This window comes from Caretta caretta, chromosome 6, assembly GCF_965140235.1.
Source record: "Caretta caretta isolate rCarCar2 chromosome 6, rCarCar1.hap1, whole genome shotgun sequence".
Taxonomy (NCBI): domain Eukaryota; kingdom Metazoa; phylum Chordata; order Testudines; family Cheloniidae; genus Caretta; species Caretta caretta.
In genome coordinates, this window is record NC_134211.1 from 33,337,987 (window position 1) to 33,365,842 (window position 27,856).

A 27,856-nucleotide genomic window follows, 5' to 3' on the forward strand; every position below is an offset into this window, starting at 1 on the left:
CTGTTTAAGCCACATGTATACCAATATTCTATCATCTTGGAAAGTCAAACATAGAAAGGAATTAGGAAGAAGAAATTGTTACTTTGGAGTGTCTTCATTTGGCTGTTGAATTAAGGAAGAAATGCAGCACACAAACAAAACAATAATGTGCTGCATGAGAACATGGACATCACGTTAGACTCTGGCTCACACAGTGGCCAAAATTCTGGAAGTAACCAACATCACACTGGCAACAAGCCAGAAAGCAGGTGCCATAGTGATACTCAACATGAACTTTAGCATTATCTGGGGAACTGATGCATCCATGTGAGCAGCCTGATTCTTGAAAGCAACCTCAGGGTGATCATAAACAGCCAAATATTTGGATGATCATGGATGTGAAAAATGAGAGAGATGGCTCAGTTACTTACACAGAGTCCAGAGACATTGCAAGAGGAAAAGGCAAGAGAACCATATTTGGACAGAATCACAAGATTTGTGTGGTGTTGTTAAAGTATCAGACACAAACAATTAGGAGTGCAGATTGTGATGCCAGATTTTGAACATCTGGCCCTGCATCTGATAGTTGTTTATATTTTTATTACATAAGTACTGACCCAGAAGTTTGGGATTCCAATTATGGATTATAATTCTTAAGTACCATAACATGGGACTGCTTATTTTTATTACTGAAGGTTTCTATAACCGTAGCCTCCAACCCCCATTGTGTTTTGGATATGAAGGAGAGGTTAGTAATATGAGAGAGACAAGGTGGATGTGGTAATATCTTTTATTGGACCAAAATATGACATTGGTAATATGACATTCAAGTATCAATGTTCACATATTCTAAACATCTTTTTTTCAAAAAGAAAGTCACCCTATCATTTGTTATGTGAGATGGTGTCAGTAGAGAAGAAGTGAGGGCAAGCTACCCCCTGCACTTTAAATATGACCCTTGATAATATGTCTCCCTTCTCCAATGGACAGGGTTCTTACGGTTCGTAGCAGGGGAGTACTAACGGTGTATGACAGAGGAGGTGCTCTTCCATAGGAAAGTGCTGTGAACTCCCCTCCTGCCTGGGTAGGTTTCTCTGTGCTGGGAGTCCCCACAGAATAGTCAGGGATTCCCTCTGCAAAGGGAAGTTCTGCCCACGATGGGGAGAGGCTTCCATAGCCTGTGTCACTCTGGCTCAACACTCCCTTTTCCCTACTCATCTCTATTGCTATCCTCTACCAGCTCCATACCTCCCAAATCTTATGCTTCATGAACACCACCATATCTACCCTGCCCTCAGCCCCAACTCCTCTCTTTCTTGACTCTTGCTGAGGCCAACAACCTCATGGCCACTGTCCCATCAACCAACACCCATTGACCCTGCCTCTTCTACGCTCCCATGCCTACCACCCTTCATGCCCTCCCCTTTATCCACATCCAACATTAAACTTTGACATTTATACTTAGTGTTTTATTTAGAATTTTTTGAGTTAAGTGCATTTTCCATCAATGCAGATGCTAAAACCTGAGATCAACACTTTAAGAAACCATAATAGCCATACCAAACTCAATTTACAAACCTTACTACCCAAGCTTCACAATACCCAACTAGAGTCACTGACTGCTCACCTCTATAACACTCCTTTTCAGTCCAACTCCTGCACAAATACATACACAGCCAGTAAACAAGGACAAAATTCAGATGCACATTTTCAATTGACCTTTTAATTGCTTATAAACTAGTTCATTTAAATATAAAATTGTGTAAGTAAGATGTATGGCTTTGGCATATGGCAGAGTTGTGCTGAGAAACTGTGCAGTGAAGGTTCTGGTTTCTTTACACCTATTATTTAATATCTAAGTGCAATAATTATGTGTTTGGTCTCTGGGAAAGGGTATGTAAATTGAGACTGAATTATGGATGATACTGTTGCTTTAAATTCAAATTTCCTCAGTTTATAGCATTATTACTGATGTTTAACTTTTAGCTAAGGTTTCTCAATGTGCATTTTTTGTATAGGAATATAGACAAGTATACACAAAAACCCACTCATTTTAATACCAGATAATTTGAGATTTTGTGTTATGGTACAAGATATAATAAGATCTTTATTCTGTGGATATTGCACTATACCGATATAATCTTTCACAGTAAAGGAAGGATTTTTTAAAAAAGATGTGTATTTATTACAAGATGGTTAGCATACATAAGTCATGTAACATACATAAAATAACCTAGTTACAAAATAAGATGTTGTGTACATTTTCAAATAACCTTAAAAACAGTGGGATCAGTATTTTACAAAGTACATATAAAAGTACTTCATATACACAGAAAAATACAAATGTGCAAACACCATTTTCACAGGTGGAGATTTATCAATTGAAAATGCTAAAAAAAATCCTTCATTCCTTTAAAAAAAATTCCATATGTATTAAAACAGCTGCATTTCCTATTCTGTGTGCAGTGTGAAATTGAATATTATTTAGTCAAAAAAATGAAAAGTGGTTTAAAAAAGGGGAAAACTATTTAATAATTGAAAATCCTATAAATGAAGTCAGTTAGGTTAGTCTGATATTAACAATTATAAGCAGAATGTCTGGAAAAAAATCAGAAAATACCAAATCATATATACAAACTCTTTGAAATATTAGTTGGATATTTAACATATTAACATTAAAAAAACCTCACAATGTTTTTTATCTAAAGACTCCACTCCATGTCAAACTGTAGCAATTAAAACCTCTAGTAATTTTGGGCTATATATAAAAATAACCCAAAAATATTCCTCAAAGATTTTAAGATGAACAAACACAATGTTACTAAAATGTAAAAATCTAAAACAGTCTTCCAATTTATGTGTTTAAAGTATCAAATCAAATTATGTACATATTTAGTATCTGTAAAGGTTATCCAGCTAGCATTGTTGTGCTATAAATAACTTGCCTCTGTCCCTCAAAATGTCTGCATTTCAATGATTTCAGTGCAAGTGTTTGCTTTATTGTTTAGTGCATTTATCATTGTGTTTGTTATTTTTTACTTTACAGTGAGCAGAACAGAACATAAATAAACAAACATATACAACTTTTCATACTCAGAGATTTTTCTCCTATAAACATCTTAATTTGTGACCAGTTTCTTCTTCTTATCAGCCAGTTTTCTTTCCATTATCCTATTATAATGGGGAAATAGAATCCCCCAAAAGCATATTCTTTAGCTAAACAGTGGGAACTTGAAATACCGTACGTTAACAGTAAAACTGCAGAAGCATTATTTAGAGCAAGAAGTTAGAGAGCAGCTAGTAGATTTGAGAAGAAAACTTTTTTTTGGTCTTTAAAAATATTAAGTGTCATCTGCCAATCTGTTATGCATGTCACTAAATTCACAAACCTAAACTTTTCTTAGAAACTGTAGAAATGTTCTTCCAGATACACAACTAGCTTGAAAATTTGGACCATTTTGTTTTAATATTAAAATTAGGTGAAAACAGAACACTATTTGAGGAAAAATGTCCACAATTCAAGCTCAACAGTTTTTCTGATGCAACTCTGATTAGAAAAACAGTATTAGATGGTAGCATATTTCAGTGTGTACAGCAGGCTCATTTAGCTAGGAATCATATTGAAAAGAGTTATATTTCAGGCTAAACAGATTACTAATTTGAAAAGTCCTCCTAGCGGGAGAAAAGGAGTAGGTATAGTGGTTATAATACTTAAACAGAGAAGATGGTTCAGCATATAATAAGTATTTATGACTGAAATGAAAGGAAGGGTGCTTGTTCTGGAATAGCATTCCAGAACGTATCTTCTTGTAACATGAAGTGCTGAAAGCATTTCTTTTCTGCAGTTGGCAGTGGAATGGTATTCTCTGTTATGCATCTGAAATACAGCTCTGGATCCTATCCATCCATTGCTGTGCGCTCTGTGCATCTTGGGCACAGAAATTATATACACGTTTACTTGTCTTCAGCTGCAAAATGAAAATAAAAGTGTATAAGATACAGCTGAGGAAGTTGCAAACTTTCTTTTAAGCTTTGATATCTGAAGCATTTAATTTTGCTTGAATATACTCATGTTCTGAATTTTCACTCTGGGTTGAGAGTGTGGATCACTGGTTAGTTAACTTGAAATCTCGCAAGTGACCATCCAGCAGAAATGGCTGTGATAGGAAGAACACAACAAAGGAAGAAAAATCTCTAATGAAGGCCAGCAAAGAATAAGTATACTTACATCAAAAAATGCTTTTTCACTAGCATGCTTCGGTGCGCCAATTGTTGGAGATGCAGGAATCACTGTTTCGACTTCTGCAAGATCAATGTGTCCCTTACAGCTTGTGTCCTCACCAGAGTCATAATATCTCAGCTAGAACACAAAAGGGAAAACAAACCAACAAAATGCAATATATAAACCAATACGTAGACAAATGCACTGTTTGGGGCCAGATCCTTGTGCTCATCCTTTCTGTGCCTGGCACAGCTTTTGGGGTTTTGAGGGTGAACAAAAAGTGCTTTTAAGTCTCCTTTGTGTGCCCTCATTGTGGGGCTCTGGATGTTAGGCTGGTTCTGAGGAGCCACTTGCAAAAGCCTGAGATCTGCTATAAACTGAGCAAACTGCTTATGACTACAAATGGACAGTGTAACAGCTGGCATCACCAGGCAGTAGGCATGTCCAAGCGACAGCTTATATTGGGAATTTTGGAATTGGCAAAGGAGTTCCTACAGTAGCAGTATGCCATCTTGTGATTGTCCAAATTGGGGGAATCCTCAAGTGGCCAGATTTGCTGCCTTTATGGCAGCTTTGCACTGTGGGACAAGTGTGAAGCTTCCCCAGAGAATGACTCTGATGTGAGGATTCAGGCTTTCCTGACACAATATTCCCCCATCCATTGCTTGGAAACTAACATGTTTTGCACTAAAGAGTTAACAAAATTTTTATTTCCTGTATTTTAAATTGAAAGTGATCAGCAAAAATTCAGGTATAATTTAGGTAATTATAGATTACATATAAAACTGACATTTTCCTATACTATATTTAGTGGTTTAATGCAGCTTTTCTACAAAGACACTGTGGTTTCAATGATAACCACTCCACTAAATTGCTTTCAGTATTCTAACAGTTCCACAAAAGAAAATCTGGTATTTGCATATTAAAAACAACATCCCACCCTTGCACACTGGATGCAAGAAGTAAAGACAAACCCTTCTAACAAAGGAAAGGGAAAATGGAGTCCTTCCAAATCAGATCTGTTTCCTTCTGTTGCCTGTCCCATATTGCTTATATGTCTACCATTAATGAATAATGTTACAGAAACAATTAAAATATTAAAGAGGAACACCTTGTACTTTCTCCCAGAAAGTATCTGTCATCTTGTGCATGGAGGGACACCAGTTTTAATCACAATTAATTAACATTTTTAAAGATGACTATCCTTATTCACACTCAGGATAAAATAGTGTTTAACACTGTGTTAATTAAAACCTGTTAGTTAGCATTTTCTATCACAATTTTCTTCTGTGGACAAGGCCCTACTGGCTATTTAAAAGCTAGTCCTTAGTTATGCACCCCTGAGGCAATTTATGTAAATAACGTCTATTCGCATGAGTAAGGGCTTGTGTGATAATGACCAAAATTCTTTAAAGTTCATTAGGCCATAAGTGCCATCACTGATTTGGGTGTGCATTGCAAGCAGGGTACAATGTTTAAAGCAGTAAACAGATTTTCTGTGCTTACCTCCTGTGCACTAATTTGTTAGTATACACATGAATGGTCATGCTACTCAATGTACTGAAAACAGTAAAGACAGACAAAAGGTTTCCTCCCATATACGTCTGTCTGAAATGGCTATTATATAAAGAAACTGGAATTCCAGAGGACTTTAGAAATAAACTTTGTGGGGGAAATCTTGGCTTCACTGAAATCAATGACAAAACTCCCATTCACTTCAGTGGGGCCAGGATTTCACTCTTGGTTCTCACGATCTGAAGATATTTCGGCGAAAAAATTCCAGTGAAGTTATATGTGGATTATTGCATTATAAACATTGATAATAGGTTAATGGAACTTTGTATTAGGGCAATCCGGATTGATAAATCTACCATGTATACTGGACTCCAATTTATCTGCATAGGATAGGCTTCATGAAAATAAATATGAAAGAGAAGTGCTCCAGGAACAAATGAACGAGTCATAAAATGAATGCTTGGAATGTATAATGACTACTACAGTTTGGACAGGGATGATTCAATTAACTTTGCTCTCAACTAGAGCGACCAGGTGTCCGGTTTTCGACCGGAACACCCAGTTGAAAAGGGACCCCGGCAGCTCCGTTAAAAGTCTGGTCGCTGGTGCTGCGGAGCTAAGGCAGGCTAGTCCCTACCTGTACTGGGGGGCTGCTGGCGCACTGGAAGCGGCTGGCAGGTCCGGCTCCTAGGCGGGGGAGCCACAGGCTCCGTGTGCTGCCTAAGCACCAGCTCAGCACTCCTGTTGGCCGGTTCCCAGCCTCATGCTCCACCCTGCCTAGGAGACGGACCTGCTGGCCACTTCTGGGGTGCAGCATGGAGCCAGGACAGGCAGGCAGGTACCCTGCCTGCGCCCCGCTGCGCTGCTGACTGGGAGCTACCTGAGGTAAGCCCGCTTGCCAAACCCAAGGCCCAATCCCCTGCCCCAGCTCTGAGCCCTCCCAAACCTGGAGCCCCCTCCAGTACCCCAAACCCCTTATCCCCAGCCCAGAGCCCTCACCTCCCTGTACCCCAACCTCCTGCCCCAGTTCAGAGGCCCCTCCCACACCATGAACCCCTCATCCCTAGCTCCAGCCCAGAGCCCTCACCCCTCTCACACCCCAACCCCCTGCCTCAATCTGCAGCTCCCTCCCACGGCCAAATGCCTTGCGCATCCTCAGACCCACCCCAGAGCCTGCACCCCGAGCCGGAGCCCTCATCCCCTCCCATACCCCAACTTCCTGCATCCTGAACCCCTCATTTCTGGCCCCATCCTGGAGCCCACACCCCAACCCCCTGCTCCAGCCTGATGAAAGTGAGTGAGGGTGGGGAAGAGCGAGCCACCATAGGAGAGGGAATGTAGTGGGCGGGCCCTCAGGGAAGGGGTGGGGCAGGCCTAGGGTGTTCGGTTTTGTGCGGTTAGAAAGTTGGCAACCCTACTCCTAACTCCAAAACTATCCCTCAGATCTCTACTTGCATGCTGGACAATACTTTCTGGCTTTTTGGACTGTTAATTTCAAAGAGTGTTCGGTTTCTTAAACTGCTTTGACTGCTGAAGAGTTCACATGTCTCACACAGAAAGGCTACGTTAATGCCCAACACTGAGCAACAGGCTAATACTCTTCTGAAGATAGCAAGTTTTAATAAAATTGCTTCTGGGTGGGCCAGTATACTGCCATTTTCAATGGCAAACTCCTTGACGCAGGGATTGTCTTTTCTCTGTAAAGTATAAAGCAACAAACAGTGTTTGCACTCAACAAATACTAGACTACCACCAGTTCATGGACTTTCTTTAGAATTATACACTAGATCGTTCTCTGTTTTAAAAAACAATTATTACCTTCACATTGACTATAAGGTATACCAGTCACACAGATAGATATCTGTATTGAAATACTATGTATAGCTGCATTTGCAAATAATCATTACTAATAATTTCTAACTATAAGGTCAGTTAAGGACGGGAATAGGTTATCAAGAGAGGTTATGGAACCCTTGTCACTGAAGGTTTTTAAGAACAAGTTAGACAAATCCCTGTCCGGGGGGATCCTAGGTATACTTGTCTTGCCTCAGAGTGGCCTTGGGTTGGCATTGATGATGGTTCCTTCCAGCCCTACATTTCTATTATTTTATGATTACTTTGTACTATTTGTCAAACTATTTCTATATGCTTATTAAGTAAAACTGTAATAAGTTATTCACAAAAAAATCCAGTTTGCTAAAAATATTTTTACCTGGTGTTTTGTCACATCCAGTACAAACCAGCGAGGTTTCCAACCTTTTAACAAAGCTCCTCTTTTGTACAGTGTACCTTCAAAAGACCTTGAACAGAAGTAGCATATGTGTATCACCAAAAAGGTTTAGTATGTACATGTTGATTTCATAGCCTCCATACCATGGCACATAAGGCATAGAATGGTCTATAACTGTTTAGGAACTGCTTTTACTACAGTATTAAAAATCAACTTTAAACACTTAGAACAGGGGTCGGCAACCTATGGCATGCGTGCCAAAGACGGCATGAGAGCTGATTTTTAATGGCACGCTGCTGCCTGCTGGGTCCCAGCTGCCGGCCCCACTCAGGCCGCTACCGAACCCAGGCCGGCAGCGGGCTGAGCGGGGCCAGGGCCAGGACCCTGGCAGGCAGCAGCGTGCCATTAAAAATCCTGCCCGCCCCGGCCCATTCGTCTCCGTCCCCGTCCCCCACACCCCTGAGGGGGGCAGGGTGAAGAAGCTTGGTTCTGCCAGCTGCTACTGCAGGGCAGGCAAGTTCCCCCCAACCCCGCCGGCATGCTGGGTTCCTGCCCCTCCTCCTCTTCCTCCCTGCCTCCGATCAGCTGATGGCCCTTGCGAGGGAGGGGGAAAAGTGGAGCTCCAGCGAGCTTGCTGCTCCGGGGAGGAGGCGGGGAAGGGGGGATGGAATCAGGGCATATCTCCTCCAGCCCCCTGCTGTGAGCCACACTGGGCAGGGAGCACCCCCATGACCCTGTCCCACACTCCTGCACCCCCCTCACACACACCCAGCCCTCTGCCCTGACTCCAGCCCCCCTCCACATACCCAGCCCCCCATGCCCTGACTCCTGCACCCTCCTCACACCCCCCAGCCCCCTGCCCTGACTTCTGCACTCCCCATATTCCCACCCCCACCCTGAGCACCAAACGGGAGCTCCTGCATCCCTCGCACCAAATGGGAGCTGCCCAGGTAAGCACTCCACACCCAAACCTGCCCCAACCCTGAGCCCCCTCCCTCATTCTAGCTCCTGGCCAGACCCTGCACCCCAACCTGCTCCTTCAGCTCCGGCCCTGTGCTCAGTGCAGAGACAGAGGAAGAGAATGGGCTCGAACCAGGGAGAAGGTAGGTACCCGCTCTATGTGGGCAGGGCCGGGATCCCAGACCGGCAGCGGGCTGAGTGGAGCCAGCAGCCGGGATCCTGGCTGGCAGGAACCGGCGGACTGAACCCCAGACTGGCAGTGGGCTGAGCCACTCAGCCCGCTGCCAGTCTGGGGTACCGGCCGCCGGCCTGCTCAGCCCGCTGCTGGTCTGGGGTTCTGGCTGCCGGCCCCTTGCCACCCGGGGTTCTGGCTGCCGGCCCCTTGCCACCCGGGGTTATGGCTGCCGGCCCCTTGCCACCCGGGGTTCTGGCTGCCGGCCCCTTGCCACCCGGGGTTCTGGCTGCCGGCCCCTTGCCACCGGGGTCCTGGCTGCCGGCCCCGCTCAGCCTGCTGCCGGCCTAGATGAACGGAACCCCAGGCTGGCAGCGGGCTGAGCGGGCCGGCGGCGTAATATCAGCATTTTAATTTAATTTTAAATGAAGCTTCTAAAATATTTTGAAAACCTTGTTTACTTTACATATGACAATAGTTTAGTTATATAATATATAGACTTATAGAGAGACCTTCTGAAAAACATTAAAATGTATTACTGGCACGCGAAACCTTAAATTAAAGTGAATAAATGAAGACTTGGCACACGACTTCTGCAAGGTTGCCTGACTTAGAAGATATATCGCTCAGAGCTGTGGGCCCATTGATCAGCACCATAATTTCCCACTGTGTCCAGGCACTGAAGCAGACTTAAAGATACTACGGCTGCCTCATTTCAAATGCTTTGTTTTGTTTTTATGTATTAACAGTAAGATAATTCTGACTGTGTGCATTACAGGCTAAAGTTTCTTAATGACCAAATGCTAAATTATTCAATAATTGTCTAGGTAGTACAGTAGTCTAATGCATTACCATACCACCTCTGGACAACTAGTTTCAAATCCTGGATTAAGGCACAAAAAAAATGACCCTGATGATCTTACCCTAGTTCCCATTTACCCATGTGACTAAACTGTCACACAATTTGATACGAGGAGAAAGGTCCGCACTCAAGGAAGGCCTAGGTCAGGACTGAGATAGCAGACTTAAGGGGGAAGTCTGTGTGATATCTTCTCCCTTCATCCCTGATTCTCAGCACTGCTATTAACTCCTCACTTGTACGAACACTTAATTCACCCAAAATATTTTTTAAGATAGAAGAACGAAAAAAGTAACTAAGTAGAATTAAAAACTTTGTAAGAAACAGTAAAAAGGCAGCAGAGTTTTCCATGTCTAGGAAAATTCTACTTTTTACTTCTAGGGCAGATATATGCCCCATTCTCCTACATTCATCGTTATTCTATCACCTGTTTGACTCCCTGGAGTATGACACACAACAGCGATGCATTCTTATAAATCACTTCCCTACTGAAAATGAAGTTTCAGTAATACCCAGCAATTAGTCAGTTTACCTATTCTCATCATTCTTCGATGTGAACTGATTGTATAGTGTGGTTGCTCGTCTGTCCACTCCATTAGAGGGAGAGATGCTGGCACTCTGTTCTTCACCCAGACCACTGTCAGGTAAATGCAGCAAAGACCTCTTCTGATAGGAATGTGGATTAGTAGACATTATCCCTGATGAGCCAGAAGGATGTCTTCGTGGCTAAAAAGGAAGATAAATGACAAAGTTTGAGCGAGAGGCTTAGCCAAGTTTAGAACTTAGAAATTTTCTAAAATCTGACTACCTGCTGAATTAAGAAGTAGAACTGCCAGAATTAATACATTATAAATAGTATTACAGCAAAACAAAAAGCCCCAACCACAAAACTCACAACTCCCTCCACACAGTCCATAATGTAATGTTTTCATAGCAGAGAACTGTAGTTCATCTCATCAGAAAGGCTTCTGCATTTTTACTAAATATACTAGAGAACATTTACTTATACATCCATATTGTGAAATATTAAAAAAAAACCTATCCATATAAAATAAATTAGCACATTATATTTCATAATGCCATCACCTTTTTAAAAAATTGTGCTAATTAGGAAAAGTCGGTAATGAGCTTCCCAGTCATTAATCCAAATTAGTGAGAATCTATTGTTTGTTCCTTCCAATCATTCTCCACAGTGGTAACTCAAAGTGGTCAGAACAGTTCAGAGGCTGATGTTTAAATTTTAATTGCATAGTACTAGTTTGGACTGCAAGTTTTAACACAGCAAATTGTGTTGATTATTGCATTATTTTAGAAATATAACTTAGTTTTACATAAATCTACATTTAAAGGTCATTGTACCCTGATATAATAGATCCTTCAGTTTTATTTGGTGTGTTTTGACTAATTCTTAGATCACAGTGCTAGCAGCAGCTAGAAGCTGAGTACTTGAAAAATGAAGATTTGCTAAAACATTTGTTTTTATTCCTGGGATTCCTGGTAAGGATAAAAATGACCACAAAAGGTATGGAGCTTTTTTGTTATTGAATTTTTTGACCTCACGTAAACCACACATTAGAGACGACTCTGAATATAATTTAAAATAAAGAACTTGCTCTCAGAGATTTGGCTTTCTAAAAGAATTAACTGTTTTTGCTGAATCTCCAAGTAAATACTTTCAGACAAGAAAATTGCTTACACGTAATTCTGCCTCTCTGATCTGACAGGATTCTCTCTTTTGTGTTTTAGCTTCTTCGTGCAAGATGGGCAGAATGCCAGAAACTCTTAAGGAACTGACTCCCCTGAGAGCAGTAATAGTAGCAGAGTAGAGCATTAGCTAGGCCCCCTACTGGATGTTTTCTTCTGTCCCCTGAAGGGTATAAATATTCCAGTCAGGGTATCGTGTGTGATGTCAAATAGGGGGCCTGGCTTATGCTCTCTTCTGCTCTAGCTGCCCTCAGGGAGGAATACTTTGGGACCAGGGGGAGATCCATTCGTCTTGCACCAAAGATCTAAGAATCAAAACTGAGAATCTGGTGGACAGTATCTTTACAGAGAAAGATTTTGTAGTGTTATACTAATGTGATGTGCTAAACATTATCTAAAGAAAGAACCTGATTTTCAGATTCTGTTGTGCTCTTGAACAGCAGCTACACAACATGAAATATAAGCGGTGATTGAAAGTAAAAGTAGGCCTATAGTAGATGAAATTTTGTATGGTGGATAATATGCTTAACTATCTACAATTTATATTCAGTATTCCCACCCAAATATTCAACATTTCCACCTAAAATATATTTGCCACTGCTTGGCCTGGCTTTTATTATTTGCTAAACCCTAAAAATGTGCTCAGGAATGTATAATACACAGAGGATCAGTTCCTCACCTAGTGTAAATAACCAGTTGTTGTAAAAGATTAGGCCCAGAGTATTGAAGGCCTGATTATAATGTATGGATCCAAAACTGAATTTTCACATCTGAATAATCCCATTGATGTCCAAGGAACTACTCCCATAAGCAAAGTTACTCACATGTGTAAATGTTTGCAGGATCAGGCCCCAAGAAGCTTTATAAATATCTAATTTTACACCATTGTGTGTTATTACAATGCTTATCTTTCTCTATATTTATCAATCCACTTCAAGACCCAAAAGAAGTAAATGTCATAGGAATACATATTTTTCCACATGCAGCAATGCAAAGCTAGTAGCATGGGTTAGAACAACACATTCTGTTTTTTAGAAAGCAATACTTTATTCCAACAAATACAGTGATTTTGTCACTCTCCCAGATAGTCTATATAGTTGAGATTGAATTATTATTAGACTCATAGACTTTAAGGCCAAAACGGACCATCATGATCATCTAGTCTGACTTACTGCACATTGCAGGCCACAGAATGTTGCCTGCCCACTCCTGTAATAGATTAGACTCAGAACTTCTCATTGAGTTATTGAAGTCCTTAAATCATGATTAAAAGATTTCAAGTTACAGAGAATCCATCATTTACTCTAATTTAAACCTGCAAATGACCCATACCCCATTTTTCAGAGGAAGACAAAAAACCTGGAAGGTCTCTGCCAATCTGACATGCAGGAAAATTCCTTCCCAATGTCAAATATGGTGGTCAATTGGGCCCTTCCACCACTTACATTGTCTTGTCTTGTGTCATCTTTAAGATTCACGGTGACCCTTTCCCACAAGAGCTGCCACCTTTCTGGGCTCTGATTTAATTTATTCTCCAGTCTTTCGATTTCCTGAAATCAATAAAAAAGTGTTTTCCTGAGGATATACATTTCAGGCCTGTTGCATCTTGAACACACAAATTCCATTTCCACTTTCCATAAAAGAAATATGATAATGATAAGGATTGGATATATTTTATAAAACTATTTAAAAAGAGCAAATCCAATGCTGTGACATTAGCATTAAACATTGCCAACATTTACATAACATGATTTATAAGAAATGATATTCAAGTATATTAAAAGGAGGAACCGAAACAAAGACTTATTTGTTTATAACATGTTCTTGTTGTGAAATTTGTGAATATAACCTTTCTTGGTAGCTTTCAGTTAGGAGCCCCTTCCTGTACCCCACACCCCTCATCCTGAGCCTGCACCCCCAGTCAAAGCCCTCACCTCCTTCCCACATCACAAACCCCTGCTCCAGCCTGTTGAAAGTTAGTGAGGGTGGGGGAGAGCGAGCGATTGGGGGGATGGAGCGATCAGGGGGTGGGGCATCAGGACAGGGCAAGGGGTGGGGCAAGGGTGTTCGGTTTTGTGCGATTAGAAAGTTGGCAACCCTATTACTTCTGCTTGTTCTGCCTTTTGTATTGTCTTCCTTATCAGTGCTGGGGTGGGGAAAGACAGAGAAGAGTTTGGGCCATTTGCACAAGGGGCCTGGCAATCTGTTGGTTATCATTTGAAAAGTTTTTATTTAGAGCCCAATTCTGAGAGGTCTTCTATGTTGTTAGAGGCAACCTTCTGGGAGCCAAAAGGAAGGGATGAGGCCTACTACACATAGTTGCTAAACACCACATTTTAGCTGCCTCCAGATTCTGTAAAGAGGAGACACACACAGAAGCTGGGACTAATGGACTACAAGCTAGGCATAGAGATTTGGACACCTTACACTTCATTTGCTTTAAACTATGTGGTGAACAAGGGACAAGAACAGGAGAGTAAACGTACTGCTGCAATCCAGAAAGAATCCAGTTTGCCCCAAATGAGATAACATTCCTTGCAAAATATGAAATTACAATTTTGAAAACTCTGGGAAAAGATAGTTAAAAAAAATCTATTATGCAAGTTACTTTTTTATTTAAAAAGGAAAGTGAAAAAATGTATTAAGGCCTTGCTTTTAAGGAATAAAAAGATATACCTAAATTGCCTCATTACTGGCTGCAGTTCACATGTAAAAAAGCTAAGTATTAAAACCTATTTACAGATTTGAATTCATTCAGAATAGCATAACCTTTTGTAAGATGATTGACTGATTTTCTGACCCCATATCTCTTTGGAGATTAAATCAATTATTTTTACCTAATATTTACTTTTACAGCACATCTATATAAGGCAATGCCTTGAATGGATATGAATTTGATAAGTGTACTAAATGGCAGTGTTCTGTCTTTATTTGCACCTATACTTACATTTAAGAGGCTGGTGATTGCATCAGGTTGCACTTTGCTAACATCATCATAGCATGGCCACACTATTTTCCTCTTACTCTGGCGAAATGAACCATCCATTTGGTCAGCTTCCTCTGAAGTGTTGCATTTTGCAGTAACCATGGTCCAGTCATAGGAAGGACCTGTGGCCAAGGTCTCTTCCATATAGTAATCCCACGTTTTCAGGCTGGACATATTTACACTTGGTTTTAATGCCTGTTTGAAACAAAGCCCAATATATTACAGTGTCACATGGAAATTTTCAGAGTTTTCCCCAACACAAATCCAATACTTTACATTTTATAGACTATCCTCCTGAACTGAACGTAGCACTGCAACTGGTGTGTGCTGATCTGGAATTACAATTTTCAGTGCATGACTGTGGGATACAACTCAATAAAAGATGTCAGATCAAGGAAAATAAATAGTTACTTACCCCACAGTAACTGTACCTCTTTAAAATATGTTGTCCATATGTAAGCCACTGGTAGGGTGCATACGCCCCACACTCTTGAGTTCTGATTCTTTTGGCCAGCAGTGTCCATTGCGGCCAGGCCTGCCCTCTGAGGGCATAAAGGGTGTGGCAACCCGAATGTCCCTCAGTTCCTTCGCCAAAACACAGTGTAGATGTTATAGGACAATGCAGTGGCAGAAAAGGAGGACTGGTTGTGGAATATACGTAGAGAACTTGTATCAAAGAACCACAGTTACTGTAAGATAAACAACCATTTCTTCTTCTTTGAGTGCTTGTCCACATATATATTCTACTTTTGGTGACTAGCAAGCAGTGACCTAGATCACAGGAGGTGGATGCTAGGAGTCTTATCTAAACAATGATTGTCAGACAACCCTTCTGAAATGGACATCTAGAGGGCTGTCTGACAATCATTGTTTAGGTAGCTGAAATGGACATCAGATATTGATGCTTCTACTGTGAGTTATGCTGCATGACTTGAGCTCTTGTGGAGTGGGTCTAAGTTGGCTATTTCATAGCACAATATATTTAGAAATTTCTCTGCATTGAAACGGCCTGACCTGTCATCATAAACTACAAATAATCTGGGGGATACCGTAAATGGCTTAGTCCTAGTCATGTAGAAGGACAATGCTCTGCATACATCTAGGGTGTGAAGCTGAGCCTTCCCTTTCCATAAATGGGCAGATGTATTATTTGGTTGAAATAAAAGTCACAGGCTACCCTCAGGAACAATTTTGGTTTAGGTCTCAAGGGGACTCAGTTTTTATGAAAAACTGTGTATGAAGGTCTGGACATGAGAGCTGATAGCTCCCCTACCCTTCTAGCAAATATTATTGCAACTTAAAAAGGGATATACCTGCATAAGGCCATTCAGGAATCTAGCTACTGTAGGGTGTGAAAATGTCAAATGTCTATGTTGGAGGGTGGACTGCTGAGATGGCTGCTAAATGGATCCTCAGGGAGATCAGAGATAGTTCAGCGCTCTTTAAGGGCAGAAGGTAATCCAATATGTAAGGTTATCTGGGTGTTCAGTGGAGACAACTGGTATTGTTGAGCCCAGACAGTGAATCTCTTTCCTTGACTGAGCAGGTAAGCCTCACAGAGTCCTTTTTACTGCAGATAAGATTATTTTGTATCTCAGTTGAACAGGTTTGCTCTACTTATGTTAACCAGCCAGCATTCATGCCATGAGGTGCAAGAAAGAGGGATCTGGATGGAGAATCTGTCCTCAGCTTTGGCATACCACATTTGGGTGCAGAGGCAACTGACTTGGAAGTTGAATGAAGAGATTCGTTAGGTCTGAGAACTGGGACTGCCTTTGCCATGCTCGTGTTGTTATGATGATCATCCTAGCTAAGTCTTGCCTGAAGTTCCTGAGAAGTCTTGGGATCAATGGAATTGGAGGATAAACATATATGAGGCCTGAGAACCAGAGGACCAGGAATGCATTGGACAGATATCTCTGACTTTGCCCTCCTCTGGACAAGAACTTGTGGCACTTTTTCTTTCATTAGTGGCAAAGAGGTCTATGGTTGGATGACTCTACCTGATAGATATGTCTTGGATAACAGTATCCTTTACTGACCACTCATGGTCACTGGCAACTGTCTGCTGAGGTGATCCATCAGCATATTTTGCAACCCTGATAAGTGTAAAGCTATTGGAGTAATCTTGTAATTCGATGGATTTGCTGTTTCTTGACATAGAGCAAGTCTACATCACTGCTTAAGTTGATCTAACTTACATCGCTCAGAGGTGTGAAAAAGAGACCGCCCCCTATCCCCGAGTGATGCAAGTTTCATGTTGTCCACACCGGTGCTGTATCAGCAGGAGACGCTCTCCCACCAACATAGGTTTCATTTCTCGACAAGGTGGAGTAATTATCTCGACAGGAGAGCTCTCTCCCGTCAGCATAACGCGTCTTCACCAGACGCACTACAGCGGTGCAGTGGCCTTGGTGCAGCTATGCCAATGTAGCACTGTAGTGTAGACTTGCCCATAGAGGGGTGGATCTTGCTCCCCGGTTTGTTTATGTAATACATTGGTATGGCTTCATCTGCCATGATCTGAATTGTTAGACACTTCAGAACAGAGAGGAAAACTGTGCATGCTAAACAAACCTTAGTTCTCAAATGTTTATGTGAAGCTGGGTTTTTTGAGGAGTCCATATGTTGAAAGTTGTCTAAATGGGCTTCCTTTCCCTCCAGGGGAGATATCTGTCACCAGAGTATTTGATGGCAATGACGGAGAGGGACCTATTGAAGGAGTCCTGGCAGGACCTGCATTCTCATATTCAAGTGATGTTTGTTGGGTTGATATACCAACTTTAACCATCCTTACCTGCAATATAGGCATGCTGAGTTAGATATGTGCAGGAGGCCATGTGCCCTAGGAGTCAGACAAACTCTTACAGATATCTCGTGTTGAGCTAGCAGGTGGTTGGCCAGATTGCCTATGGCTTGAATCTTTCTTGGGGCAGATAGGTCACTGCTGTTGTGGAGTCCACAACTGCCCCTATAAATGCTATCCTTTGAACAGGAACTAATACGGACATCTCTTTTCAGAGTAGCAGCTGTGTTAGTCTGTATTTGCAGAAAGAAAAGGAGTACTAGTGGCACCTTAGAGACTAACCAATTTATTTGAGCATAAGCTTTCGTGAGCTTTAGTTGGGGGCTGAAGGTGATGGCTAGTGGCGTTCTGTTATTCGTTTCTTCACTTCAGCAGGTGGGTATTGTTCCCATTGGTCCGCATTTGCTCCAACCCCTCCGACAGAGGCAAACACCTACAAGATCTCTATCAAGCATTCTTACAACTACAATACCCACCTGCTGAAGTGAAGAAACAAATTGACAGAGCCAGAAGAGTACCCAGAAGTCACCTACTACAGGACAGGCCCAACAAAGATAATAACAGAACGCCACTAGCCATCACCTTCAGCCCCCAACTAAAACCTCTCCAACGCATCATCAAGGATCTACAACCTATCCTGAAGGATGACCCATCACTCTCACAAATCTTGGGAGACAGGCCAGTCCTTGCCTACAGACAGCCCCCCAACCTGACGTGAATACTCACCAGCAACCACACACCACACAACAGAACCACTAACCCAGGAACCTATCCTTGCAACAAAGCCTGTTGCCAACTCTGTCCACATATCTATTCAGGGGACACCATCATAGAGCCTAATCACATCAGCCACACTATGAGAGGCTCGTTCACCTGCACATCTACCAATGTGATATATGCCATCATGTGCCAGCAATGCCCCTCTGCCATGTACATTGGTCAAACCGGACAGTCTCTATGTAAAAGAATAAATGGACACAAATCAGATGTCAAGAATTATAATATTCATAAACCAGTTGGAGAACACTTCAATCTCTTTGGTCACTCGATTTCAGACCTAAAGGTTGCAATATTAGAACAAAAAGACTTCAAAAACAGACTCCAACGAGAGACTGCTGAATTGGAATTAATTTGCAAACTGGATACAATTAACTTAGGCTTGAATAGAGACTGGGAGTGGATGTGTCATTACACAAAGTAAAACTATTTCCCCATGTTTATTTCCCCCACCCCCCACTGCTTCTCGGATGTTCCTGTTAACTGCTGGAAATGGCCCACCTTGATTATCACTACAAAAGGTTTTCTGCCCTCTCCCTCCTGCTGGTAATAGCTCATCTTAAGTGATCACTCTCCTTAGAGTGTGTATGATAACACCCATTTTTTCATGTTCTGTGTCTATATATAAATCTCCTCACTGTATTTTCCACTGAATGCATCCGATGAAGTGAGCTGTAGCTCACGAAAGCTTATGCTCAAATAAATTGGTTAGTCTCTAAGGTGCCACTAGTACTCCTTTTCTTTCTGGACATCTCTTTGTTTACTTTTAGTCCTAAAGAAGCAAAAAGTTGCAGAGTTTGCTGTATGGAGTCAGTCATCTGTTCTTGAGACTTCCTGCAAATGAGCAAGCCCTCAAAGTATGGATGAACCCAGACTCTGTTTCCTGAGATAAGCTGTCACTACTACTAGGAATGTTGGCCCAGATTTCTAAAGGTATTTAGGCATTGCAATATCCGCCTGACTTAGAAACCTAAGTTTCATTTTCAAAAAAAGTTTCATTTAGGCACTTAAGACCCTAAGTCTCATTGATGTTCAATGAAATTTAGGCTCCTAAGTCACTTAGGCATTGGAATGCTGAGCAGACCAATGCCTAAATACTTTTAAAAATCTGGGCCTTTGTGAATATAGCTGGCCACAGGTGGTGGCTTCCTCCTTGCCCCGGGGGTGCTCAACCCCTGCTCCACTCCAGGCTCTGCCACAACTCCACTCCTTCACCCAAACCCCCAACCCCATCTTGCCCTCGCCTCACCTCTTCCTGCCCAGTTCCGCCCCCTCTCCTGAGTGTGCCCTGTCCCCACTCCTCCCCCCAAGCACCTTCTGCACGCTGTGGAATAGCTGATCGCAGTGGGTGGGAGGCACTGGGAGGGAGGAGGAGGAGTTGATTGGCGAGGTTGCCGGCGAACGGGAAGTGCTGAGGGGGAGGAGGTGGGAGCAGGCTGTCGGTGGGTGCAGCCCTGAAGCACTCATGGAGTCAGCACCTATGCCGCTGCCATGCTCCATAGACTGAATGATAGGACCCTGTTTTGGTAGTGGGAATTGCTTATCTGAAACCTTAGATATTTTCTGTGGGTAGGATGAATTACTATATGAAAATAAGCATCCTGGAGATTGAGAGCTGAACACCAGTCAGGTGGATGTAGGATGGAAATGATTGAGGCCAGGGTTACCATCCTGAACTTGAGCTTGTGAATGAAGGTGTTCAATTGTCTCAAGTCCAGAATAAGGTGCCAGCCACTCTTCTTCTTGAGAATTAGAAAGTAATGGGAATAAACCCCATTACCCTCTGTAATCTGGACACACTATTTCCACCGTTCTGAGATTTGGGGTGTGTTTACACTGGAGCTGAAGGCATAATGGCCAGCTAAGGCAGATATATCTATGGTAACTGTGCCAAGCTGGCACACTAAAATAGCATTGTAGCTGTGGCTACATGAGCAGTGTGATGGGCTAGCCACCCTGAGTACAATCCTGTCTGAAACTCTAAGCAGGTACTTGGATCGGTTGGCTTGTCCTGCTGCCCGTGCAATCATGGCTACGCTACTATTTTTGGAATGCTACCTTCATAAGAGCTAGCACGGGTATACATACTTGAGCTCAAAATTACATCTCCTGCACCAGAGTCGACCTATCCTCAGAAGTGACTGCACCTCCAGATGTAGCATGCTGTCATGAGATGGGTCTCTGAAAAGTGATGGGGAAAATAGGTGGTGGGTGGGGAGTGTCTGGAATTGGATTGAGTAGTCCACCTCTATGATTTGCATGACCCAACAGTCTGTAATGATGTTCCAGACCCCACAAAAATAAAATAAATGGAGGGGATATAAGCGGGAAATCCAAGAGAAACTGTATACTGCCTCCGACCAAAGAGCCAAATCTGCTGCTTTGATGATGGGCAGGGCTAGTGAGAAGATGGTAGTAGAGGCACATGATTTCCTCTTCTTACATTTCTGTTGCTTCCTGGGTGGTTCAGGCTGTTGATAATGAGGACAGTATTGGCTGCCTTTGATGTGGTTGAGGCTTAAAGAACTTTCTCTTTGGTGCATGAGTACAGACTCTTAGGAACTGCCGTGTCACTTGAGAGTCCTTTCACAGAGCATACAAGCCTCATTAATCTTTATATTAAAAAGTTTCTATACTTCAAATGGAAGATCCTCAATTGTAACTTGTACTTCTCATTTGTAGCCTTGATGATGAATAATATTTGCAGCCAAATAAACTGAATTTCTTGTATCTGTCTTGAGGTGTAAATTTTTGCTGACTCTGTGTTTTGAAATGCTTTGAAGTTATCTGGGAGTGAGGTAGATGTGGCTACCATAGCCTCATCCAGATACAACAATGAGATAGGCGCTTGTATGGGGTGGGTCCTCTGCCAGCAAGTCCCCATCAGAGCCCTGATCACTCTGTCCAGTCAGCAGCTCTGTAGTCATGGTTGGCTGTAGCCCTTTGTGAGGTGGGGGAGAAGGTTATCTATCCCTGGACTAGGTTGCATCCCTCTTAGAGCTCTATGTCTGAAACAATAATAATGAGTCCTAGACTCCCTCTCTGAAGCATATGGATCTGAATATCTAGACCCCAGGGACTGAACTGGTAATGCCCCCTGCTAGTCTCAGAGCCTGGGAAAGAGAAGAAGTGCTTCTTTTGCAGGGTTGCAACAGTCTCAGATGGAATGCTGGGAGCATCACCAGACTGCACTCTGATTTGTATGTGCACAGTACCAGAATGGGGGTAGCAGCTGGTTGCAGAGGAAGTACCTTCTATGCTGATAATAATGGTGAGTCCAATAATGAGGAGACCATAAGGTCCCTTAAGGCTGGGTAGGATTTTGGAACTGAGTATGCTGGAGCCATGGGTAAGTGTATGGACAATGCTGGTATTGGGGTTATTGGCACTGGAGCACTCAGGGACAACGGGTTGGTAATGGGTAATTTTTTGAAGTACTGAGGAACCTGGTCTTGATGCACAGTGATGGGTGCCAAGGAACCCTCACTGGGCCTCGAGCTACCTTTTCCCAAGAAAATTTGAGGTGATTTCTGGTTTCTCAAGGAAGGATCTGATAAAGGAGACCTGGATCATTTTTCTTTGTGGGCTTGGTGCTCTTTTCTCCCCTTATCCTCTGCGGATTTACCAGCTAACAAACTGTGAAGTAGTTATCTGTTTACAATACAGTGGGTAGATTGCACAATGTGTGAGATGCTCCGATACTGCAAATTCCAGCTTGTAGCCACAGGTGGTGAGAAGGAACAAGCACTCATAGAATAAATTGTTACTTACCTTTCAATAACTACAGTTCTTTGAGATGTGTTGTCCATATGTATTCCATGATCTGCCCTTCCTGCTACCATGGAATCTTTTAATACCTGCATCTTTTACTAGTTAAGGATTTGAGGGACAGTTAGGGTCACACCTTGCCCTTTATGTCCTCAGCTGGGAGACAGAAGGATACTCGGGGCACAGGTGCAGCTCCAATGGATTCTGCTGGCCAAAGAATCTGAACTTGAATGCATGGGACACATGCACATCAACAGTGGAATATACATGGAGAGGAATGAGCCATTATTATCTGTCCATCTTTTCAGCTAACAAGATAATAAAATGGAGGCACCCAGTGTGTATGTACAATTCCTTCATGTCTCAGTTGGAACCCTCATAACCTCTCCCATTTCCTCTATTTTAAAGGAACTCACAATCCAGGTTCTACATCATGACTACGATTCAATTAGCTGAACAGGGGAAAATCTCCCTTTATTAATACCAACTGATCAGAGGTGCTAATTTTATAACAATAGAACACATGTATGGAAAATGAAACAGATATGGTTCCCCTAATTGAAATATTTATACATGTTTTGTTGATCAAGATTAAACTACTTTATAAATAGCATTAAATATGGAAAGCAATGCATCAATATTATTAATCTGTGTGTTGCCAGGCATACCTTTAATATTTTACTGAATGTTTTAATTTAAAATTGACAAGTATTGTTCATGACGCTGTACTTTATACTTAGAAAATAATTCTAACTAGAAGGGATATGGGTCATAGTGATAAATATTGACACTATAAAATTATTCAAGATACAGCTAAATGTGATCAATATATGATCCTATCAGGCAATGATATGACATGTCATGCAATGTATCAGGACCTTATGAAACATGTCTCACTACCAATGGAATTTATATTTACTTTTAATTTGTTTCCTCATAATTTTTATTTAGATTTACTTTTTATGGTCTTGTGCAAATGTTAAGATTGCTCCTGCAATCATTATTCACATAATTAATCTTATGTCATGCACCTAAGTAGTCTTCTTTATGTCAGTGGGACACGTGTGGATGAGTAAATGTTCTAAGACTTGCCCCTTTACAATTAACCAATATGAGTCTTAAATAATTTGCATGACTAGTGATATAAACTAGTGAGAAATTCCAATGATGTATTAATATTTCTTAACATTTCTTAAACAGGTTACTTAGCATAATAAATGTCTGAAACTAGTCTAGACCAATTCAACAAGTGGCAAACTACTTAGAGAATCATTCAGAATAACAAACAACATAAAAGTTTCTATATCATACCTCTGTTTCAACAGGTGCATATAGGTAATTGAAGAAAATTGGGCTCCTTTTGTGCATTTTTTCAATACATTCCCAAATACAGATTCCCTTTTTGGCATGTATGTTTCCTTTATCTTCAAACAATGTCCCTATAGGAAAAAAAGGTAAAAGAAGGATTTATAGTTACATGTAACAAATGGTAAAGCAGATGGATTTGGTTTTATGACATTTATCTTGAAATGAAAACATTGCAAAAATGCCTAATACTTAAGAGGTCTGAATTGATGAAAAGAACAGTAAAGATTTTTATGTGGTGCAGGGTAAATGCCATTCTTGCTGCCTGAACACCAACTCGATATGAAAATAAAATGCGACATTTGCATTCTTATTCTGAAGCCTACTGCAGTACTTGAGGTATTGTTAATGAGGTTTGTTCAAAATTTACTTTTTGTTTTTGCACTTAAGCGGCAATTTAGTGTACTATATATACACATTAAAAATGTTGTAATCATTCAGTAACTTATGATACATTGTTCTGCTATTGTGCAATATCACCATCTGAAATGTGGACTGGGAAGTACAAGTCCAAGAGCAGAGACTTGAGATGAAATCCAGGCTCCACTGAAGTCAACGGTAGTTTTGTCATTGACTTCACTGAGGCCACTATTTCCTTCTTGGTGTGGTGATATTTGAAAGCATCACCACACTGTTGGGAGTCTCAGAACTATGATAAAATGACATTTGTTTAAAAAACATACAAATCAGTATTTTGTGTAGAAATAGAATGGTTGCTCAGTGCCTGGATTAGTTTCATGGTTGTTTGGGATTTTACAGAATGCATTAAATTGACTGCTTGCCATGAAAAACATGATTTCTCTGTGAAAACTGTTAATTTCAGAGTTTACACTACCCGCTTTGCTTCTTGCATATGGTCAGAGACAAGCCTGAGAAAGGTGGATGTGACTGAGTGATCAATCTGACAGAGGTAGGGCTGAGAATGCAGAAGGGAGGTGGAGCCTTAGAAGAAGCAAGTTAGTCTGCAAGAGATAGAGGAAGAAAGTAAAAGAAAAACACAGGAGTTCATGAGGAAGGGGAAAAAGGCTCTCCTTTATGGAAATGCCATACAATCTCATGAAACCCAGGACTTCTTTTCTGTAATTTAAAAAAAAAAACAATAAAAAACAAAAGTTCTTTAGAGAGCAGGCAAATGGAAGTAGAAATTGTATTAAGTGAGTGGATTGGAAAGTGAAGCAAGGGTCTGGCAATTATAACTATTCTTTCAATTTCTCTTACCCTTTTATTCTTTCCCTTTTAGCATGGTTCAGGAATTATTCATTCACCAAATATAACTGCCAATGACTCTGTACACAGAATTAATTACAGTACACCCCAGGCACTTACACAGCATATGGTAAGTTTTTCTATGTTTCTAGTTTGTTGCAATGTAATCATTAGCACCATCTCACAATGGAAAGACTCCTATGAACTAAATATTAATTAAAAGCGAAAGTGTAAAATAATAAAATGAAAAAAAATGAATGAGCATCAACCACATTCTTCTACACATACCATGTTCTAGTCTTTCATAGTCTGAATCCAGAAGAAATGTTTTAAATCTATTTGATACGTAGTGGAAAGCTAAGAACTTCAGGAAATACTGATTGAATTCAAACTCGGTTGGATACTGGTTGTGAATCTACAAAATACATACAGAAGGGAAAAAAGACATTAACTACAGTAAAACAAGAATGTTTAAAGCACAGTAAGGTAAAATATAATGAAAAAGTAATAACCCTGTGAATGCTGATAACAAATATGTACTTAAAGGCCATTGTCTTACCTACACTCCTTATGGATCCATTTATGCAGGTTCTTTTTCTGGTATTTTCATTTAAGACATTTTGTAGCTGAGGTAAACCATGGAATGTTTGCTCCATCAAAATACTAGAGCAGGGGTCGGCAACCTTTCAGAAGTGGTGTGCCGAGTCTTCATTTATTCACTTTAATTTAAGGTTTCGCGTGCCAGTAATACATTTTAACGTTTTTTAGAAGGTCTCTCTATAAGTCTATATATTATATAACTAAACTATTGTCGTATGTAAAGTAAACAAGGTTTTCAAAATATTTAAGAAGCTTCATTTACAATTAAATTAAAATGCTGATCTTACGCCGCTGGCCCGTTCAGCCCACTGCCAGCCTGGGGTTCTGTTCACCTAGGCTGGCAGCAGGCTGAGCAGCGCCTGCAGCCGGGACCCTGGCTGGCAAGTGGTTCAGCCCACTGCCACTCAACCTGCTGCCAGTCTGGGGTTCAGTCCGCTGGCTCCTGCCAGCCAGAGTTCCAGCTGCCAGCCCCACTCAGTCCACCGCTGGTCTGGGATCCCAGCCCTGCCAAATTGAGTGGGTACCTACCTTCTCCCTGGTTCGAGCCCATTCTCTTCCTCTTTCTCTGCATTGAGCTGAGGATGGGAGTGCCCTGAGCACAGGGCTGGGGGTGAAGGAGGAGGCTGGGGGTTGGGGTGCAGGGTCTGGCCAGGAGCTAGAATGAGGGAGGGGGCTCAGGGTTGGGGCAGGAGGTTTGGGTGTGGAGTGCTTACCTGGGCAGCTCCCATTTGGTGCGAGGGGTGCAGGTGGGAATGTGGGAGGGAGCAGGAGCTCCTGTTTGGTGCTCAGGGTAGGGGGATGCAAGAGTCAGGACATGGGGTATGTGGGGGCTGGGTATTTGTGGGGTTGCAGGAGTCAGGGCATAGGGTGTGGGGGGGATGCGTATGTGTGGGGAGTACTGGAGTCAGGGCTGGGGTTGTGGGGACTGCAGGGATCAGGGCAGGGGGCTGGGGTGTGTGTGTGTGAGGGGATGTAAGGGTCAGGGCAGAGGGCTGGGGGTGTGGGCTGGAGTCGTGGGGGTGCTCCCAGCCCCCTGCCCAGAGCAGCTCATGGCAGGGGGCTGGAGGGGATATGCACTGATTCCACCCCCCTTCCCCAAGACCCCCATCCCCACCTCTTCTCCGCCTCCTCCCCGGAGCAACGAGCGCGCTGCGGCTCCGCTTCCCCCCCTCCCTCGTAAGGGCCATCAGCCGATCAGTGGTAGGGAGAGGAGGGGCAGGAACGCAGCACGCTGGGGGAAGAGGGGAGCTTGCCTGCCCTGCAGCAGCAACCAGCAGGACCAAGCTTCTTCATCCTGCCGGGGGGGCGGGGCAGAGAAGAGCGGGCCGGGTCGGGCAGGATTTTTAATGGCACGCTGCTGCCTGCTGGGGTCCCGGCCTGGGTTCAGCAGCAGGCTGAGCAGGGCTGGTGGCTGGGACCCGGCAGGCAGCAGTGTGCCATTAAAAATCGGCATGCGTGCCATAGGTTGCTAATCCCTGTACTAGAGTTTAGATAGTGTGATCCTAATTTTCAATTTAAAAGCACAGCAGTTTTTCTGCATAAACAGTATAGCTATTTTTGGCTGCTTTAACAGACACCACTTTTATAAAAGCAATTTTATATTAGGCTTAGTCTCCATTTTCCAAAGTAATTGCAAAGTTTGGTAAATTTGCCCCTAGCATCGAATTTCGTTCATCTGCAATGAGCATCTAGTATCCCACATCCAGCTATACTCATGTTAGGCCAAAGTTAACTTGGATAAATTAACATTTAATTTAGTGACATTGCTTTATATTGGAATGATAGTTAAGTAAGTAACGAAAGTTCAGCGGACCTGAAGAAGAGCCTGTGTAGCTTGAAAGCTTGTCTCTTTCACCAACAGAAGTAAGTCCAATAGGAGATATTAACTTAAGAGACAAGTTGGATGAGGTAAATAAATAAATCTTCAAGGTATTGAAAGTTACAAGAACACTGTCAAAGTATGTTTCATAATTTTGAAAATAATCCCCTTTTCATCCTATACATTTATGATCACTGTGAATCTTGAACAGGAGATTTTCTTTAATTATATTTTCTTCTCTATCACATATGGTTTGTTATTTAGAATTGCCTAAGAGTGCTAATATGCTAACAATTTACAAAGAATTATATGGGCTTTTCAAATAGACAAAACAGAAAAAAACCCCTGAAACTCCAAATTTGGGGTCCATCAGTCTGGAAAGAGTCTCTTTAACTTGCACGTGCCAAAGTCCACAGTGTCTCCAGATTTTCCTTTACTTTTATCTTCCTCATTTCCAAGCCAGTTACCCTTCTGGCTGATGACTGGATGATACTCTCTCTGAAATGTCACCTAAAAGAATTGCTGTTCAGTGACAGCAGATGCTCACATTCAGAAGTTGAATGCATTTCCTATAGAACCCTGATGCCCAGCAGATAGGAGCGAAAGATGGTATCAGAAATCAAACTCCAGCTTCTTGAATGATAGTGGAGACTACTACCAGCTAGACTCACTGTACCTTAATACCAGTGATATTTTCAAATGAAAAAAAGAAAAATCTCATTTGCCTCTTCATGTTTCCTTATAATCTGGCAGTGAATAGCTCAAGCTACGCAATGGGAATTTCTGTGCTCAGCACCTCTCAAGATGAGGTGCTCTGGTTGTTGGGGAACTACAGTCTAGAAAAGGAATTTTGACTCTCAAAAATTTCTACTAAAATATTAACTGTTT

General features: G+C 42.0%; 1 protein-coding gene across 5 annotated transcripts in view; it reads right to left on the reverse strand.

The window, feature by feature from the left end:
- Nucleotides 1-755: 755 nt before the first annotated feature.
- Nucleotides 756-27,856, reverse strand: part of SBF2 (SET binding factor 2) — a 571,331-nt gene continuing 544,230 nt past the window's right edge. For all 5 annotated transcript variants that reach the window (XM_075129406.1, XM_048852731.2, XM_048852730.2 and 2 more), the window contains 8 exons: nt 24,838-24,964; nt 23,290-23,417; nt 14,589-14,822; nt 13,087-13,191; nt 10,470-10,663; nt 7,929-8,016; nt 4,208-4,339; nt 756-3,947 (listed from right to left, as the gene is read on the reverse strand). In XM_075129406.1, coding sequence (XP_074985507.1) covers nt 3,849-3,947; nt 4,208-4,339; nt 7,929-8,016; nt 10,470-10,663; nt 13,087-13,191; nt 14,589-14,822; nt 23,290-23,417; nt 24,838-24,964 — 1,107 coding nt within the window. In that variant the 3' untranslated portion in view covers nt 756-3,848. The remainder of the gene's footprint in view (nt 3,948-4,207; nt 4,340-7,928; nt 8,017-10,469; nt 10,664-13,086; nt 13,192-14,588; nt 14,823-23,289; nt 23,418-24,837; nt 24,965-27,856) is intronic.